Source organism: Leptosomus discolor, chromosome 12 (genome assembly GCF_034619465.1).
Source record: "Leptosomus discolor isolate bLepDis1 chromosome 12, bLepDis1.hap2, whole genome shotgun sequence".
Taxonomy (NCBI): Eukaryota; Metazoa; Chordata; class Aves; order Leptosomiformes; family Leptosomidae; genus Leptosomus; species Leptosomus discolor.
This window is the reverse complement of record NC_141402.1, coordinates 17,420,722-17,439,144: the sequence shown is the minus strand read 5'-3', so window position 1 is coordinate 17,439,144 and position 18,423 is coordinate 17,420,722. Positions and strand designations below refer to the sequence as shown.

Here is an 18,423-nt window from a genome sequence, read left to right as displayed (position 1 = left end):
TTGATCAGCACAGAATTGTCCCATGGCACATGCTTAGCTCTACAGCCTTCAGTGGAACAATGCTGGGCACAATGACTGGTTATGACTGTCAGATCAGGAATAAAAACTGACAGCAAGGAAAAATGAATTATTGGTATTCAATGTCAAATATGAGGAAAGTATGAAACCCAAACAACACAATTATTTAACTTCAATTACATGGATTCCTCTGCTTTATGTTTGGTAAACTATGACACTTATTATAAGATATAGAAACCAAAATTTATTTAAACCCACGTGGAAACGTAACAATTGGGTTGCATTTTCACTCCACTGGATCTGGTAACTCTGACTGTCTGTGTGGGCAACAGTCTTTGCTCTCAACGGTGCTCTCATTAGGGGCAAGTGTCTCTGATCAGCACACTATGTAATGGGTTTGTATTTTAAGTTTTAGACTGCGAATTGTCAAGCAGCTGGATCTATGTGCCTCTTATGCAGCCTCATTTGAAATTAACAGCCCTGCACAAAAGGCTATCCAAAAGAAGCAATTTAGAGAATTCCAGTCTTATCTGATAATACTGAATAGCTAAAAGTTACACGAAAGCACAAGAAATTTAGCAGTATGGTTAACACACTGTTACCGGTTTGTTTGTATCACAGAAACAAGCTACTCTTCAAAGTACTAATACCTGATTAAATCCAGAGGTTGGTATTTGTACCACATTCCCCACCGTGCCCAACGCTCATATAAGAGGTGTCTGTGATTCTGAGCTCCGTGTGTTTTGATGGGATGTCTGCTTTTGTGGCTTCCCTGAAAAAGACAAATAAATAAAAGTACATTACTAGGAACTATGGAAGATATATAAATTTCTCTGGTATTTTTGAGTATAATTTTAAATGAGGTTTTCACTATTTTTAATAAGTAGGTCTCTTATTATGGACACCTCTAGGACATGTTATCTGGAGCTCAACTGTAAGCCTGAGAGAAGAGATATGGTTACATATGCTTCTGAAATGGCCAGTTTCTCTAAGAACTAACGATAGAACCATACTAGTACAAGACTAAAGAACTGCTCAACTCTTTATATAGCTTCAAGTACAGTGTTTCTATTTCACTCTCATATGCTTATTTGTATGTTTTCACCTATTTCAATTTTTCAAAACTTTTCATGAGATGTTTGTGGTATCTTCTTTTCTCTCCTGTAAAATTTTAGAAATTTCTGGCATGTCAGCTCAGTTCTCTCTTAGACATTTTCTATGACTTTATTTAACTCCTGTTTAGAAGTATAGACAAACATAGTCTTTCTGTGATACTTTCTAAGATGGTGGAAACAACAGGGCTGGCATTATTTTGAAGCTATGCAGGCCTCTCAGAGGCATTAAAAGCAAAGCACAGAATCAGTTTGACCCAAAATGAGTCCTTCCAGGCTGTGCCTGACATTTACTGACTGCCTGAAAGAATAGCCTCATCCTCAGCAGTGGAAAGGTAACACCCGGATCTGCTAGAACCATCCTAAGCAGAATCTCTTGTATTTGTAATTTTACTCAAAGTCTGAAGCAGGACATCTCCTTTAGCTGAACTTTTTTCCCCCCAAAAGACTCCACCACTGAGTTATGGTAAAGAAAATCTTTCAGCAAGCGAGCCAAATAATTTCTTGCAAGGAGAGCAGAATTCCTTAGGGCAGTACTTCAGAGTCAACTTCAACTAGCCAGAGTCTTGACCCTGGTAGATCCATGTAATTTAGCCATTTAGATTTTTATGTTTTATTTGAAATCTTGAACATTCCCCACAATTTAAAGAACATGACTTGTTTAGTTGTTGCAATCTGCTGAACCTCTGGTTTAAGAATGTGTTAAAACCAAAGCTAAACACAGCAAAGAGTCCAATTTACACATTTCTCATTACAGTCAGCAAAGCAGCATACCAAAAATGTCAACACCGAGCGTGACCTTCACAATTTCTAGGAACACCTAGGAACAGAACATCAACTCATTCTCACAGTCCCCTGGGTAATGGATGACTGCAATGCATAAAGCATAGGCCAGTTTTGCATATTTTAAAATACTTTTTTATTTCCTCCTGCTTCTTTCTGCGCTGTTTTTCTGTAACGAAGTCCAAGTCTCAGCATTCCAACTGGGACTGAATTATCGCTCTCATTTGCTCATGTGATAATGAAAAAAAAAAAAAAAACCGAGAGTGTTCAACCACTAGCCCTTAGCACCAGTCAAGCAGCAATTCAGGTAGAAGTGGCTTAAAAATATGACTTCAGTAACCTCAACTGAAACTTTGTGCCATAACAAAGGAACAGATACACCAAATGGATATGACAGCATGGTTTTGACAGCCAGAGAAAGCTTCACGGGTTTTTCCTGGTAGTCTGGCCAGCTTTTACCTGCAGCGCCCAGCTGAAGCGTGAACAATGATATTCAATTATTTATGTAAAATACTCCTTCTCTATATTCCCAGTATTTAATTATTAATATCGTATAAAAACCCGACTGACAGCAATTTGTAAAGCACAGGTCAGTCCTTTGAAACACAAGACCATGTCTCAATATTCAGACGGAGCAACCACAAGGTTCGCAGCTGCAATTACCATGCTACTGAGCAGCATTTAGAATGACTGAAGATGTGTGGCTTGCTCCTACCTTTTCAATACACAAAGATTGTCTGAAAACCCTCTGAAGTCAAACAAGTGTTTCATTTACTTCACGGGTTTACCGTCTTTAACCTACTGAGAAAGTTATTGTCAAGTAGAAGATATCCAGAACTATTCAGAAAAGACTAAATGGGAAATAATCTTCCTATCCGTGATCAAGTGAGCAAGCTATTAGGAAAACCAAATTATTTTGTAGGTGATAGGCAAAAATAATTTAATACAACTAATTGGAGCAATTTGGAACAACTGATATTCTCATTAAGAATTCCACAGGCAATGTCCGGTTCATAAAAATAAAAGAAGAATTATAATATTCCAGTTTCAGCAAGAAAATGCTCCAGGAAGTTATTGTAATACATTATGTAAGAAAATTTATTAACGCTAATATTAAAGTAAGAGATACAAGTAAAAAAAAGTCTCAACAGATTACATAGTGAAATTAAAAGTCCGCAGGACAAAATTAAAAATAAAGTAGGATCCCAAAACATTAGCGCAAGCTTTAATCTAAATACAAATACAAAATTAACCAGGTTACCTCATGTGGTGGAAATGCTGCTTCATATGTTCCATTATTTAGTAATCTATTAATACCTAAAAAGAAAAAAAGCATTAGTTCCGATATAATTTTTTTATACAAATTTAATTTCAAGCAGTGTGATTTTTCAAGTTACATATTGAGACTGTAATTTAATGTTCGATGCTCAGGATGCTGCTAAACATGACAATGATCAATAATCCCAGCAACTGTTTGTGCAGGTCTTGCCGATCCCTCGAGATTTCTGGCTCTGTCAAACTACAGCATCGTTCTGAGGGCCAACGTCTGCAACTTTTTTCTCGGGGTTGGGTGCTCATGCCAGCTCAAGTGTGAGAAGACAGTTACACGCATGTTGTATTCATCAGAGCATATGATACAGATTTTATGGGTGACCAGATGGTCTAACACACACAGAGAGTGGTATGGACAGACAATTCTTAAGGCAACAAAACTCCTGCAGGGTTAAGAGCTAACCTGTTGTTATTTTTAAACATAAGCCAGCTACAGAAGCTCGTATCAGAGCAGTGCTCTGCATCACACTAGCTACAGTATTTTGGATCAGTTCCTAGAGTCTTCCTAAAAACAGAGTCGTTATACTGTCAAAGCACATTATAAAAAAAAATAATAAATAACCATTAATAATTATAATAAAAAGATTCAGTAGCCTGTGAGAATACCCTTGTAGCCAAGTTTCCCCAAGAAAGAAGTACTTACGACAGATTTCAGATGTGTGCATTCAAATATACAAATTACGGTAAACTAATCTCGTAATGAAATTTGCCATTATCAACTTCAAAGGCACTAGATCTGAACCCTTGTTTTCTATGTTTTTCTTACTAGTGCTTTTTTTCAGAAACCTAAGCAGCAACTTTCTATAATTTCTATCATCTTCATAAGTATAAGGTTTTAATATGTCTCTAGATATTTAATTCTTAATTTAACTCCTGCAAAGAATATAGGAAATCATACATACATCCCCTGTTCATTGCAATTAAAAATGACTAGTTAGACCTGCTAAAAACCAATACTGTAATAGGAATGTTGATATAAACTGAGCTTAGTCTTCAGGTCTACTGCCTCTGAGCTGCATGGAGACCTCAAATAAGTTAACTGTAGCTCATTGATTCTGATGGACCGGAACTGCTGCGTAGCAACAGAACTACTAGGGCTAGCCCTAAAAAACACCCAACAGTTTTCTGAGGTATATGTTCTCTTTATTATGGTTCTTGATCACAAAGTTATCATAATCTCTCCAATTTATTTTAAGGAATGAGTAATTAGGTGAAAAACATTGCCAATTTTCACTGAGTTATTTAAGAAGATGCTTGATGTGACATTCCTTCAACTCTGTTACTGAGCGAATAAAGAGATTTCAAGGAACGTCAAAATTATTTGAGTTTACTTCAATGATACCTTTTCAGGCAAGTAAAGATGTAAGATTTTTATAGGTTAGGAAAAAAATACAGTATTCTCACCCATTTTGGATTTTCCATCTTCGTACTTAGTTCTCTGTAGCATGTGATGCACGATTCTACTTCTTGTGGAATTGCTGAAGAAGCTGTCTTTGTTGTTTATCGTAAAACTATTAAAATAATGAATGTCTTAATATTCAAAACAATGCACAAGTGTTGAAATATAGCTGCTCAAGTGTTCACTTATTACAGTGATTTATTGGTTCTTTACTGTCCTCGGTTACTGTACAAGATACAAGATTTTACATCCCTGGAAAATCTTCTTAGGTCTAATGAATTTGTCATGATCACAGGTTGTTGATGGGAAAACAGAGCAACTAAAACTAGATTCTAAACCATCCTACTATCTAGGTAATTTCTATTCTAGATTTAATTAATCAAAAAGATATCTTCAGAAGCAGTGGCTGTTCTCAAATTCAAGTTATTTATGAGGTGGCAGATGTCTGTATCATGGAACTACCAGAACTACTGTTTAGAAAAATAATAATTAAAAAAATCTCCATGCACCAGACACTTGAGTAGCAGCTCCACAACCACTTTCCCTTAGAAAATCCTAGGACGGAGCCAAATAAAGCATCCTTTCCAGATGGCTCTGGATTCCAGATGCCAGAAATCTGACGTGCTTTTGCCTGCTCAGCTGTGCCAAAAGTGACACTATTACATCTGATAACATCAGCTGAGCTGTTGAGAAATAACACCAAAACCAGGTGATTGATCCAATACAATATAGTCAAGTAGGGAAAAAATTTGAGATTATTATGCAATTACTCTGTCTTTCCAGGGTAAAGTCAGTCCACTAGCATACAGCTTCTTTACCAAGAAGAAAAAATTCCTATTTAGCCTAATTTGTACTTCTACTTTAAATAAACTTCTCTCTCCTAAAAGAATCATCACAAAACACTTTAAAAATTAAGAAATAACCAGAATTTTAAAATCAAACTTTTCGGGTCCTGAAAAAAATTATGGCACAGTTTAACTACATCACTATCAACATGCTGATTTGAACACATACCATTTTTATTTGGTGTATATAAATTTACAGTTTCAGAGACAAAAGCATTTTTAAAATGCAGATCTGATAAAAAAAGAAAAAAATCTTCACTGGTTTTATCTTGCCTCCAGGTGCTCCCAATTTCAACGTCAGTCTCAGGTTTTGCCTAAGTAAAAATAGTAATCAGGCAAAGCAAACTTGAGAAAATATTTGCATTTTGTAATGGAATAGAAAGAAAAACTTCTAAACCAAAAAGGCAGTATTCATTTTTCAATCGAATTTCTGCCTATACTATCGAGTGACCACCAAATAGCAAGGAACAGAGAGTAGATTTTAGCTTTAAGAGAAAACTCATAGAAAACATCAAATATGATACTGGGTATTTGCCAGTGACCATCTGTTAGCGGCTGCCTCTATGGCACTTGCTCAGAAGATGTGAGAAAATAAAAAATCCTTGTGGTCTCTGGTGCTGCCTTTCCAGTTCCAGCACTTACTGGTGTATTCGTGCACGGCTAAAGGGTGCCGTGTAGCAATCTGTTTCTTCCAGATCAGGCAGGGCCTCCTTATCAAGCTTCATTGGATTTCTGGGCAACCAACTTTTCAGCTCTCTCATATTCCTCTGCAAACTGAGACAATAAGAAATCAGATATACACACTCTCACCTGCCTGTTATTTCTATCTCCAACATTGCATATTTAGTGACATCATACTAGAAATGAAATGAAAGCAGGAAACCGCCACAGTAACTAAAAGATAATAAGGAATTAAAGAGCAAAATTAACAGCGTTTATTTGCGATCTATCTTGCACAACTCATCCTAAAATTAGTGGGATTATGGGTTGAGATGGGACTGCAGTATTGAGTCCAAGGAAAATAATTTTCTGAGGTAGTTCATCTGGCAGAACTGTGGATGCTTATGCTTTACTCATGAACATATCTAATTACTTCCTCTAACCCCACTGGACAAGGCAACCGTAACTCCTCCTCCCTGCCTTGCCTGGCAACTTGGACACTAAAATTCATAAAATTTGAGAGTAAATACGAGACTGCTCAGGATCAGATTTTTATGGTTTTCTGATTTCAATAAAGCCTTCCCCTGCAAAATTTTCCTCAAAATCCAAGGGCTGATATTCCCTTACAAAACAATATACCTAAACATCAAATGAAGGATACATTATACAGATACTGTCATACAGGCTTCCTGCAGTTTCCCAAAAATAGACATTATAAAACACAAACAGAACACAATATATGTATCCTCCATTAGATTATATACTAGTAACATAAAGGGCTTGCTTCTGCTGGCAACTTGCCTAAAGTGCCTCAGGACACGGTTTACACAGGGGTAAATCTAGTGAAGCCCAGATAATTTTCAAGCAAATGCTAGAAGCTGGCTCTTACCACTTCAATTTTGCACTCCTTGCTGACCCACATTTTTTCCATATTCAACTGCAATACAGGTATGTAAGGAGTAGGTCTCATGTTAACGAGTGCTATATTATGACACTATAAGCGTATCGGAGATCCAGAAAAAGTCTAAATTGTAGAAAAACATTGCCTAAATAACATTTTTTCCAGCAGGATTTGGGCCTCACTCAATGAATATGTACCCATGATATACAAAGCATATATGTCTCATACCCACAAAAAAGTGTAAAGCTAAGTATCAGATTTTTTTAATCTGAGGTGAATATTTAACTGCCTGGTCAAAGCACAGCTACCCATTTCATAATTAAGAGTAGTAAGTAATGACACAGTAAGTTGCCCTCAGGCAGCAAAGCAACTTTTGTGAAAACGTACCTCTTCTTATCAACATCAGGAAAAAAAGTTCTACCCCTGTTTGACAGAGCGTCAGACAGAATTCTAAGCCAAATGTGGGATCAGAATTTTGCATTTACATTTGAAATTTTCAAAACGTTCTTCTTGCTATATACTGCCAAGGTATCAGTGCACACTCTATGTAACTGGTACTGCACTCGAGAGACACCACGCTATTTGACACTAGGCATTATGAGCCAAAGAACAGAGCCATGTTCACAAAGCTGAAACACAGAATACAGTTCCCAGGCAGGTGCATCCCTTAAGCGTCTCCTTTACTCAAATAACACCATACTGTGCGAGCTGATTATTGCTTCCAGTGGAAGTTCTCTCGGTACAAAGTTATACACAGTGTATATAAGTACAGTTTTCACTGTACTTTCTTCACCTTTTTTCAGTTTTAAACATGCTGATTTTTTTTTGGAAAATATGCAGGTGCATCAGGAGGAAGAACAGAAAAGCAATGCATCCGATTTCAGATTTTTTATTATGAAATTCTTTTAAAATTGGTTACATGAAGAGTCTCGATCATTTTCCACCTCCAAAAATCTAAAAATCTAGTAAATAAATTATTATTTTAAAGAAATCAGCTCTTGTTTAAAATTCATGTCTGCTCCTTTTAATGTGAAAAGTAATGAAGAACAGCATTGGAAAAAATTAAAAATTATGTCCACATTACATTTGCAATTTCTCTTCTGAGGCAAAAAGCTTTTTATCTAAGGTGTGATTAAGGTCTTTTTCATTCAGATAGCATAGTCTTAAAAGTCCTTTTGCAAAGCAAACTTATTGCAGCTCCATTGCTAAATGAAGTCATTTTTGGTTCTCTATCCTTAGAAGTATAAATTTGTTTCAACACAGTGGGCAGAGTGAAGCTGCATACTAAGGCAATATCTTTACATTTTCTTTTCCTCAATGTCATTCTTAACCAGCACGAAATCAGATGAAATCAGTGTGTCTGATATGGCAGATACAAGATGGATTCATTAGATTATTCAGTCTCAAATCTGAGACTTCAGACAATTTTTGATACCTACATTATTTACTTGCATATCCCACTTCTAGCAACTTCCTTTCCTTTGAAAAGATTGAAGGCTTTCCAAATACTGCTCTTAAGGAGTATGATAAAGTTATTTCTATAGTGTGGCCCTATGAATAGAATTCAAGTTTCACAGGACTAAGTACAAAGTCAAGGGTTATTTTTTTAAGGTATATAAATAAAGAAATAGAGAGACATCACATAAAAGAAAGACAGTATACTGGTAAGGATTACATTTATCTTCCATCCTTTCATTCACGCTCCTAATAATCTTTTTCAGATTTTATAAAGGACATTTATAGATAGATACATCTACCATATAACCATGTCAATAAATTCAGAGATGTGTCCATATCACAGCAGGGTCTAATATACTAGTGTTACCTCATAGTCTTAAATTATAGAAGCTCTATAGCCTTAAAAGTTTACCTTTGATATACAAGGATTTTAACATAGTTCTTCATCATAGCTCTTGCAAACTTCACTTAATAACTTAGAAATATTAATAACAGATTTGGCAAATTACAGAGAAGCAGTTAAGTCTGAAAAGTTGTAAGATGCAAAGAAAAATGACAGTAGAAGTTAAAAGGATGAGATGTGTATGTCAGCAATTCTAGAGTTAGCTTTCATTTGTAGATGTAGCTTCTTTTTTTTTTTTTTTTTCCACACTACTCCTTTGTGAACTGGATTATATAAAGTGCCAGAAAAAAATATTCAGAAAAAAATTCATCCCCAAATTCTCACAAAGTAAATCACAGGTAAAAGCATTTGTCTCAAATGAAAAATCAATCTGGCATGAAAAGCGTTTATTACTTGGTTAACAGGTACTGTGCAACTTCAGTTGCATGTTTCAGACATCTGTCCTTCTAAACAAGGAAAATAAATTTATTTAGTGTCTAGGACTCACCAGATGGATTACAGATGAAATGAGACAATTTTGCAATAAAGCTTGTTGATTTTGCCTTTGCGTTACAAAGCACATCACTTATATTTTTCATAATGCACAGTAAAATGGAGCAAGCATGTGAATGACTGGGAACAGGAAAAAAACGCAGTTGTAAATTTATGTTATAGATTGCTTTATTTCAGTGTATTTTATCTGCTTATGTATTTAAAGTTTTCTCACTTCACTGTTCGACAATGCTTCGTCTATTTTTGTTAGCTGATCATCTCGCAAACTGGTATCATGAGGCTACTTAAATTGTTCCTGCGATATAATGAGAGCTCTTCATCATCTAAGGTAACAACAGGAGAACCTAAATCAAATGTAATCTCATCTCAAGATCCATCTTGAGAAAACCCATGATAGGAAACTTGTTCAGAAGATTTCCCTCATGTAAAAATTTTCATATCTTTTCCATAGGTAATTAGGATTTACAAGACATCATTATATCTGACTAGAGCAAAAGGGAGTGATTACAGCTCACAGTGTCCCTTGTTCTCGCTCCCCAGCTCCCCCAGGCTCCTTACGCCCACTGCTGCGGCCTCTTGTATCCTCCTCCTGCCTGAGAGAAGCAGCAGCAGCAGCTGCAGGTGAGGTGTGCATGGGTCTGCCTCCCAGAGAGCCCACCAGCTTTCACTGCGGAGTACAAGTTACTCTGTCAGCTCTCAAACAACAACTCAAACCAGCTTTCGGGCTGTGGAGTTGATTTACTCCTGATCACCAGGATACACGTGAGAGAAATTACGTTTGCATGTCTAATGAAAGAGCTGACTACCAGACTCTGAGACACACACTCAAAAGTACGTTTCATGCTAAAGAAATATACAGCAGACGTAACTCTAGAGATAGCTCCAGTATTAAATCTTCGCTGACAGGATGAGGCCTTTCTTTTTTTTTTTTTTTTCCTGGCATAAACACTTCTGCATTTCTAAAATGAGAACTGACAAACCTTTAAAGTACTGCATCTTGTTACAGATGAATATTTTAACACTTTGAGCTAACATATTTTGAGCTTTCAGGAAAATAATCTGATTTACCAAGTTTCCTGGATAAATTTACAACTGCGAATGGATTTTCTTCAGCAGGGTGACTATCTGACAAAATTAGAAGCTACACATCACCCACCAACCTGCCCATGGTTTTGCTCCTCCAGTCAGTGTAATAACATTTTTTCCTGAAAGAACAGCAAAAATCATCTGAGAATGATCAAGTAGGAGACAGCTGAAAAGGATATATACATTATAAAAGCACAGTGGACATTTTAAAACATGCATTTTCACAGGCAGAAAGGTGAAAAACACTTAAAAAAGGCAATTAAATAGAATAAATCATTAAAATGCTTTGATTTCAGACATTTTCAAGCTCAAAATTTGTTCCTGAGTCAAAATTAAATTTTAGATTTGTGGCTAACGATAATAATAGCTAATCAGTAATTCATTCATAAGACACTCATCAGACAGGGCTCAATGGTGTCATGCTGTAGTCATTTAATTTGGTCTTTCTTAGCTTTTATTTCATGAAACTCATTTCAGAAAAATTAACAAGCTATTAAACACCTCATGCACTCTACGCATCGAATACCATAAGCACTTAACGCCATTAGATACCATCTTCATTCCCTGAAGTGGTATATCATCACCTTCCCTGGATTTTTTGCATCCAACTGAAGAACAATACATGGTCCTAAAAAAACCCACTAAGAGTACTAACTGCAACAAGCAACTTTCATGTTAACAGCTCTTTTCTTTCCACCCCTCACCTGTCATAGCAACTCAGAGAAACGAGACCAAAAATTTCCAGTCAAGTCTTCTGAGAACAGTTATTTTGAAACCATACAGAAACATACTTGCTGCAATATAATAATTTACACATCTAGTTCATTTTTTTCCAGGTTTTTCCCTGGCCTACTGTTATCATTTCATGTCACATTTCAACTACACAAAGGCCTCAATCTTGCAGATTCCTTGGGGTATCCGTATCTTTACCATGGTACTCATGGGGACAGTGAAGTTCAGCACCAGGGGCTTTACTCCTTGCTTTGTTCATCTTCTATGTAAAATTTGCCTAAATCCTTTCTACTTCTGCAAGGTTAATTTTTTAGGAGGAATTAAAACAAGCTTATTTGGATAATATAAAATTGTAACATTATTTTCAGTGAATATTTTATATCCCCCATTCTAACACACACAAAAATGGTACTTTCACTCTGGATATTTCTCTGTCACTTTCTATGCCTAGAACCATACATAGTTAACGAGATCTGCAACTGCCCATCTAGGCAGTATTTGAGATTTATTAAAGTACATTACTTACATTAAAGTAACAATGAAATGAATACACTAAAAGGATTGGAAAGGAAATGTTGCCTAGAAAACACACGGCCACTGAAAAACTGCATATCTACCTATCTACAGGCTGTTGGCAGCCTGACATTGGTACTACTAGTCAGAATTGTAAAGGAAACAATGAAGAACTATTAAAGGATTTCCAGGCATTACATTTTTTAACAAAACCCTTCCTTTGTTCCCTTTGTTTGCCCTTAGCTGTTTTGCAGATAGAGTCCAGGTAAGATACAGATAAAACTAATAATTATGTGTCACAAGAGATACTTGTAGACACAGATAAAATTAACCTTTTGTCTGAGTTTCATAAATATATAACAGAGCTTCACTTCTACTGACAGACCACATACTTCACAAAACTATCTATAAATTGTTTAAAAAAGTATAATTCAGTCATGACCTGACCTTGGTGCTAACATAAATCCTGTTGAAACCATACACAAGACAACGGTGATTATAACACAGTCTCTAGAAATGCTAGAAAAATTTCCTTCTGTAATTGAAACACTGATATTCCATCTATATTACACATAGGACATAAACTATGTACCTGCTGACACATTTAGGTATAGTGCCATGCTAAAAGGATGCTGCATGGTCTCTTGGGTGAGAAAAAAGCATTTTTACTTTCCAGAAGCAGAGAGAAATACTTCTTAACCTGTGTAGCAAGTCTATTGACTTTGTTTAGATTCCTGGATTGAGCAAAATGAACCTAAAAAGTATGATCTTAATTCTTTGTGTATTATTCATATATGATACTGACATATGGTTTACTGACCATAACCAAAAGCCAAAATTTCGCACGACTGTGCAAGAGAATAAGGGTGTACTGCATTAAAGTACTGTGGGAAAGGTTAGCTCTCTTCTCCAATTATGTATTACAAATGGAGAGTCAGATGCCACTGATAAATCAGATAAAGGCTAAGAGAAATAATCTGTTCTTAGAATTACAGAATATCTCAAGTTGAAAGAGACCCGTAAGGATCACTGAGTCCAACTCCTGGCTTCTTGAAGGACTTTGTGGAACTACTCCAGCTCATGGTAACTGTGGGGGAATTGTATGATTTGAGCTTCCTCTGTCCATTGAATGGAGAAAATAGTTACCTCAGGAAAACAACATACACCATCCAGTTAAGAAAAGTTTGATTTAAATAAGCAAGCTCAAGACTTAAAACAAACAAAAGTGCTTTTGACAAAACATGTAATTAAATTACAAAATCCGTGGTCACAGGATGTTGTTACAGAAGCGCAGATGGCTATTTTTGCATCCATGAGAAGCCATCTGGGCTAATATAAGCAAAGATGAAGACATGAACTCTGCCTCAGGAAGTCTCTAAACCATAGCCTGCTGGAAAGAGAGAAGGCATCACGAAACACTGCTCTGGATTTGCTTGGCTTCTGTACTGGACACTTTAGGCTGGCTGCTAGCAAACCAAAATAGACCTTTGTTCTATTCTGCTACGTCCACTTTGTGTTCACAATAAAACTGTGTTCACTTTCATTTTTTTAAAAAGTATGGAAACTAAAGAAAGAGCCTATTTGAAATAGTCACACAAGTTTTAGATTGCAATTCCGTTTAAATACCTATTAAAATATTTTTAAAGAGGAAAGAAATGGTGATTGATTTACTATTTCTCACAGTTCTATTATGGAGGTAGAAGTGGATAGCGGGCTTTTTTCTTACCCAAATAAATGTGTTTCATTCTACAGCAAAACTGTCAACAAAGTCAAGCAGGAAAATTTTGTAATTTATGTACTTTTGCTGTACTGAACAGAGCGGGATAAAAAGAAGCTAAAGCAATAGCCCAGAAACAAAGAAACAGGGATCAGACTCTTCCGGAGGGCATGTTGGGGGGTGGGGGATGGGGGAAGAAGAATATATTTACATGTCAGTTAATAATATAATAAACAAACATGACTTTGAATGCCTTCCAAAGAAAGCAGTATTGCAAAAGTAGTCATCCTTTTTTTTTTTCTTTTTCTGAAGAGCACTACTGATCTGTGAAGTCACTAAAACAATGAAAAATTCAAACCATTGCTAAATCCTAACTTAATTTTGTGACTTCAAGTATCAAAAGCAAGGAAGAACTATTTTTTAATTGGAATTTAGATTGTTTGTGTGCGTGTGTACACATACGCACACACTTCTGTATTTAAAATTTTGACAAGTATTATTCAAACTAGAGAAGCTGAAATGGCACCGTCTCAAACATATGGAGGATGACTGTCACACAAAACATCTTTTTTTTTTTTTAATGGAAAGGACTTTAAAGGCTTCATGGGATGATGTGGAAACTCAGCATAGGAGTGGCTATTTGAAGCGAGTTTTGAGCAAAGGATGCTTCACGATGACTGTTCCTGGCTTAGGACCAATGCAAGAGAGACACATTGTGATAGCTGAAATCATCAGGGACATGAAAGACAGAGCACTTGGCCATTCCAGTGAGAAAGGAGCGCTGTAAGGGTATTTTCCGTGAGTCACGCAGCTTTGGCATCCGGTTCCACTTTAACTCCTGATGAGCTTTACAGCACACTACACGCTCTTCTCTCTCTGGAAGAACATTATTAACCGACTTAGAGAAGGCAGTTACTGAATGCCTTCTTTGCCTCAGTCTTTACTGCTAAGGCTGGTCCTCAGGAATCCCAGATCTTGGAAGCAGGTGAGGAAATCTGGAGGAAGGAAGACTGCCCCTTGGTTGAGGAGGATTGGGTTAGGGATCTCTTAGCCGGACTGGACACTCACAAATCCCTGGGCCCCGATGGGATGCACCCGCGAGTGCTGAGGGAGCCGGCAGATGTTATGGCTGAGCTGCTCTCCATCATCTTTGACAGGTCATGGAGGACTGGAGAGGTGCCTGAGGTGCCCTCTTGGCCAAAAAGGGCAATGGTATCCTGGGGTGCGGTAAGAAGAGTTTGGCCAGCAGGTCGAGGGAGGTTGTTGTCCCCCTCTACTCTGCCCTGGTGAGGCTACATCTGCAGTACTGTGTCCAGTTCTGGGCCCACCAGTTCAAGAGACAGGGAACTACTGGCGAGACTCCAGCAGAGGGCTACTAAGATGACGAGGGGACTGGAGCATCTCTCCTACGAGGAAAGGGTGAGAGACCTGGGGCTCATTAGCCTGAGAGGGGACCTTTTCAACACTTTTAGGTATCTAAAGGGTGAGTGTCAAGAGGATGGGGCCAGGCTCTTTTCAGTGGTGCCCAGTGCCAGGAAAAGGAGCAACTGGCACAAACTGGAGCACAGGGAGTTCTGCCTCAATATGAGGAAAAACTTCTTTACATTAAAGGTGACAGAGCACTGGAACAGGGTGCCCAAGGAGGCTGTGGAGTCTCCTTCCCTGGAGATATTCAAGACCCGCCTGGATGCAGTCCTGCTCTAGGCCAACCTACTTTGGTAGTGGGGTAGGACTTGACGGTCTCCAGAGGTCCCTTCAACCCCTACCATTCTGTGATTCTGTGATTTGAAAAGGGACATGTTCTCCTTTAAAAACTTCTGTATTATTGCAGGAGATATTAACTTGTCCTACAAATGAATAACAAATATTTATTGCAAAAAACGTGATAGAATTAGTTTAGCACACAGACAAGGAACTCAGTTTAGTTCATTACTCTGCAAAAGGAAAGCTAGAGGAGCAAGAAATAAAGGTATCTCATTTTCTCCAAAGTATGCCAATATGTGTTATACTGGAGACACAGAACACACCAGCTATTTCTGTCATTTCACTTGCCTTTGGGTAAGACTTCAGAAACACCCTAAAATCATGGAGAATACTTGAGCTCAGATGGGAGAATACCTGAAACTGCCGAAGACATCCAAACCAATGTGAACTATTAACATTATTTTCTAAAGACATAGGCTCAATTTGACTTGTAAGGTAAGCTTGAAGACGAGTACCACAGGTAAATGTGAAAAGAACAGTGCCTATTTTTGTTTCTCCTCTCCTCTCTCCATATCATCTCACTAAATTGAATGTAAGCATGACGGGCCACAATGCAGCAAAGACTACATTTTAGCCTTAAAGTAGGTAATGAAGTTTTCATATTAAGCATTAAATGACAAGTTTCTTAAAATAGTTTCCACAATACCTGAAAGGCATCCTGATGTTCATTCTTTCTGCGTATTTGCACAATGTCTCCCATGGACAGTGAATTTTAACAAACATGATATCACTGTTTGTAACAGCTGGCTGTGAAGAGCGGTAACAAATAAATACACATGAATAATTCAAACCTCTATGGCATTCACCTTTCTAAAAGTGTTCTTCAGGGTCAAATTCTGTTCTTAGGCCTGAAGTGGCCATGCAAGTCTGAAAATACTGTAAATGCTCTCACCTAGACAAAGGAAAATTAGTAACTTTTTTTTCCCCTCCCAAACCCTGGAATGTGAGTAAACTAGTCACTGCAAAAGGAATCTGTAGGACAGATCTTTGCTCATAAACACAGCAGAAGTAGAGAAAGGCTTTATGCAGCATTTTTTGACATGGAATAAATGAATTAATTTTAAATCCCCTCAAAATTATCTTAGAGAAGACCATTCTGTATGTCTCCCATTTAAGGAGAACAGTGCTCGGCTGCTAGAGACACAAGACCAGCTGAGAGAAGGCTGCAGGTCCCACCCTGCCAAAATGGTAACTCCAGGGAACGGTTTAAGTAATTGCGGTATCTGCTATGAACTTATCAATGGGATCTCTGCATGAATTGAGATTTTTTTTGTAAAAGGAATATCCTACACAAATGTTCCTCATCACTGATTTATTTGTACATAAATCAAGAGTCTCAGCATTATAGGTTCCTATATTTATCTTCTCATATGAACACTCCAGCTCCTCTCTATGGTACCAGCAGCTGTCTTAGAAGCCTTGAAGAGATATTAACTTGGAATTTTGGGAAAACAAACAATGCCAGCTTGGAGTCAAGATGACAAAACTACAGCCATGCAACAACAACAACAACAAAATTAAAAAAAATCCCTTCTAATACTCAAAATTTTTAAATGTTTCAGTAATTAAAAAAATAAAGGGAGGATGGATTTGACAGAGAAACTTTGTACTCTGCATAAAATATTAATTTCATTTTTAATACTATTAGAATAACAGGACTACTTTTTTAATGTATTCAAGAAAATTCAGAAGAATGAACAGCAGCACTTAATCATACACTACTCTAGCTAAAAGAACCCAATGCAGATTAAACCATGTAAACTAGAGATGAATTAGCTTGATGTCGAAAATCTTTACCCCTTTAAAACCAGAGATATTTAGTATCATGCGTTGTGCTGAAAGACACAGCGGTTTTGTATTAAAGCAACAACATGAGTTACTGAGGCTTCTTCTGCTTTGCAAGCATAAGGAGCTGGAAGTTTTCCCTCCAATTTAAAAGTGACTCTACTTTGGGGGGTACACGCGTGCGTGCATATGCAAACAAGCATGCATCTCCAAAAGATGTTAAACACATACTATCAAACAATTGGTATTATTAATTTAATGACATTAAACAAAGCCTGACTGGAAAGGCTTGTAAGATTGTCGGGAACCATTTCTAAATCCAGTAAAGTATGATAGTGTTATAAAGGTCTTTTTATACCACATAAGCTACAAAACTCACCTCTCGTTCTAACATCAACCCTTCTGCTCTCAAATTCTTCTCAAATGTGCTTCTTTTTTCTACCTGTGGACTTGACTTTTTGTAAACTAAGATGTAATCAATGCGTTTTTTGCCATCTTTGAAGAAGAGGCCTGATGATGCCATGGCACCAGTCTGGAGAACATAAAATAAAAATACACAGAATGTGGCATTTGTAAAGATGAAGAGCCCCATCACTAAGTCTGCGTAACACAGCACTTCAGAAAGCATGGAAATATCCACATATCCACAAACTGAATATATAAAGAACAAGTCACAAGAATAGGCAGTTCATATGCATCAGTTGCTCAGGATTTCAAATTAATTGGAACAAAATGAAATACAATAGCTGCTGTAATTACCCATGCTAATGTATTTCTGTGTATACCACACCACACTGGTCAGAACCTCACTGTTCTCTGAACAGAAAGGAAAACTTCCAGAAATATCTGACCTTCCTCATAAAACTGCAGTTTAACTTTTTAGAAGTAAACTAAAGAATTAGTAATTATTTCGGCTTCTTCACACAGGACATTTTTTTCAATTTTCATTTTAATCAGATGTACAGAGTAAGCATGAAAAATATGTTTGTATATAATATGAAAAACCACATTTTGCTTTGGGAGAGGAGTAGGTTTGGGTGATCTTATGCACAATTTTGAAAGGAAGTCTGTTCAATGTTACTACATGAAGAAGCAGCAATGAAGGATGTTTGGAGACAAGACGAGGCTTCCCATTTTTAATACTTAACCACTTCTATTTGCTCTTAAGTCTAATAGGGAGGCCTCAATAAGAAGCACACTGACATGACCACTGAAAATTTTTCTTTACTTTTTTTTTTTAAAAAACAAACTTTCATCTTTATGATAAAGTTACTTACTACTTCTCCTGCGTTTCCTGAAATATTTTCTGAGCTTTTTTTTCTTTTTAAACAAAACCTCACACAGAGAGGCATGCACTAGAAGTATAAACATGAAGTTAACTTTCGTCGCACTTTACCATGTCATTCTATTCTGGGATAACGAT

At 37.0% G+C, this 18,423-nt stretch overlaps 1 protein-coding gene across 1 annotated transcript in view; it reads right to left on the bottom strand.

Annotated features, from left to right (window-relative positions):
- The window catches only part of ANO3 (anoctamin 3), a 189,711-nt gene that overhangs the window by 39,359 nt on the left and 131,929 nt on the right, over positions 1-18,423 (bottom strand). Inside the window, exons 5-11 of the mRNA XM_086472191.1 lie at positions 17,380-17,532; positions 15,862-15,962; positions 10,564-10,608; positions 6,132-6,263; positions 4,650-4,756; positions 3,175-3,230; positions 669-790 (exon numbers count right to left, since the gene is read on the bottom strand). Coding sequence (XP_086328317.1) covers positions 669-790; positions 3,175-3,230; positions 4,650-4,756; positions 6,132-6,263; positions 10,564-10,608; positions 15,862-15,962; positions 17,380-17,532 — 716 coding nt within the window. The remainder of the gene's footprint in view (positions 1-668; positions 791-3,174; positions 3,231-4,649; positions 4,757-6,131; positions 6,264-10,563; positions 10,609-15,861; positions 15,963-17,379; positions 17,533-18,423) is intronic.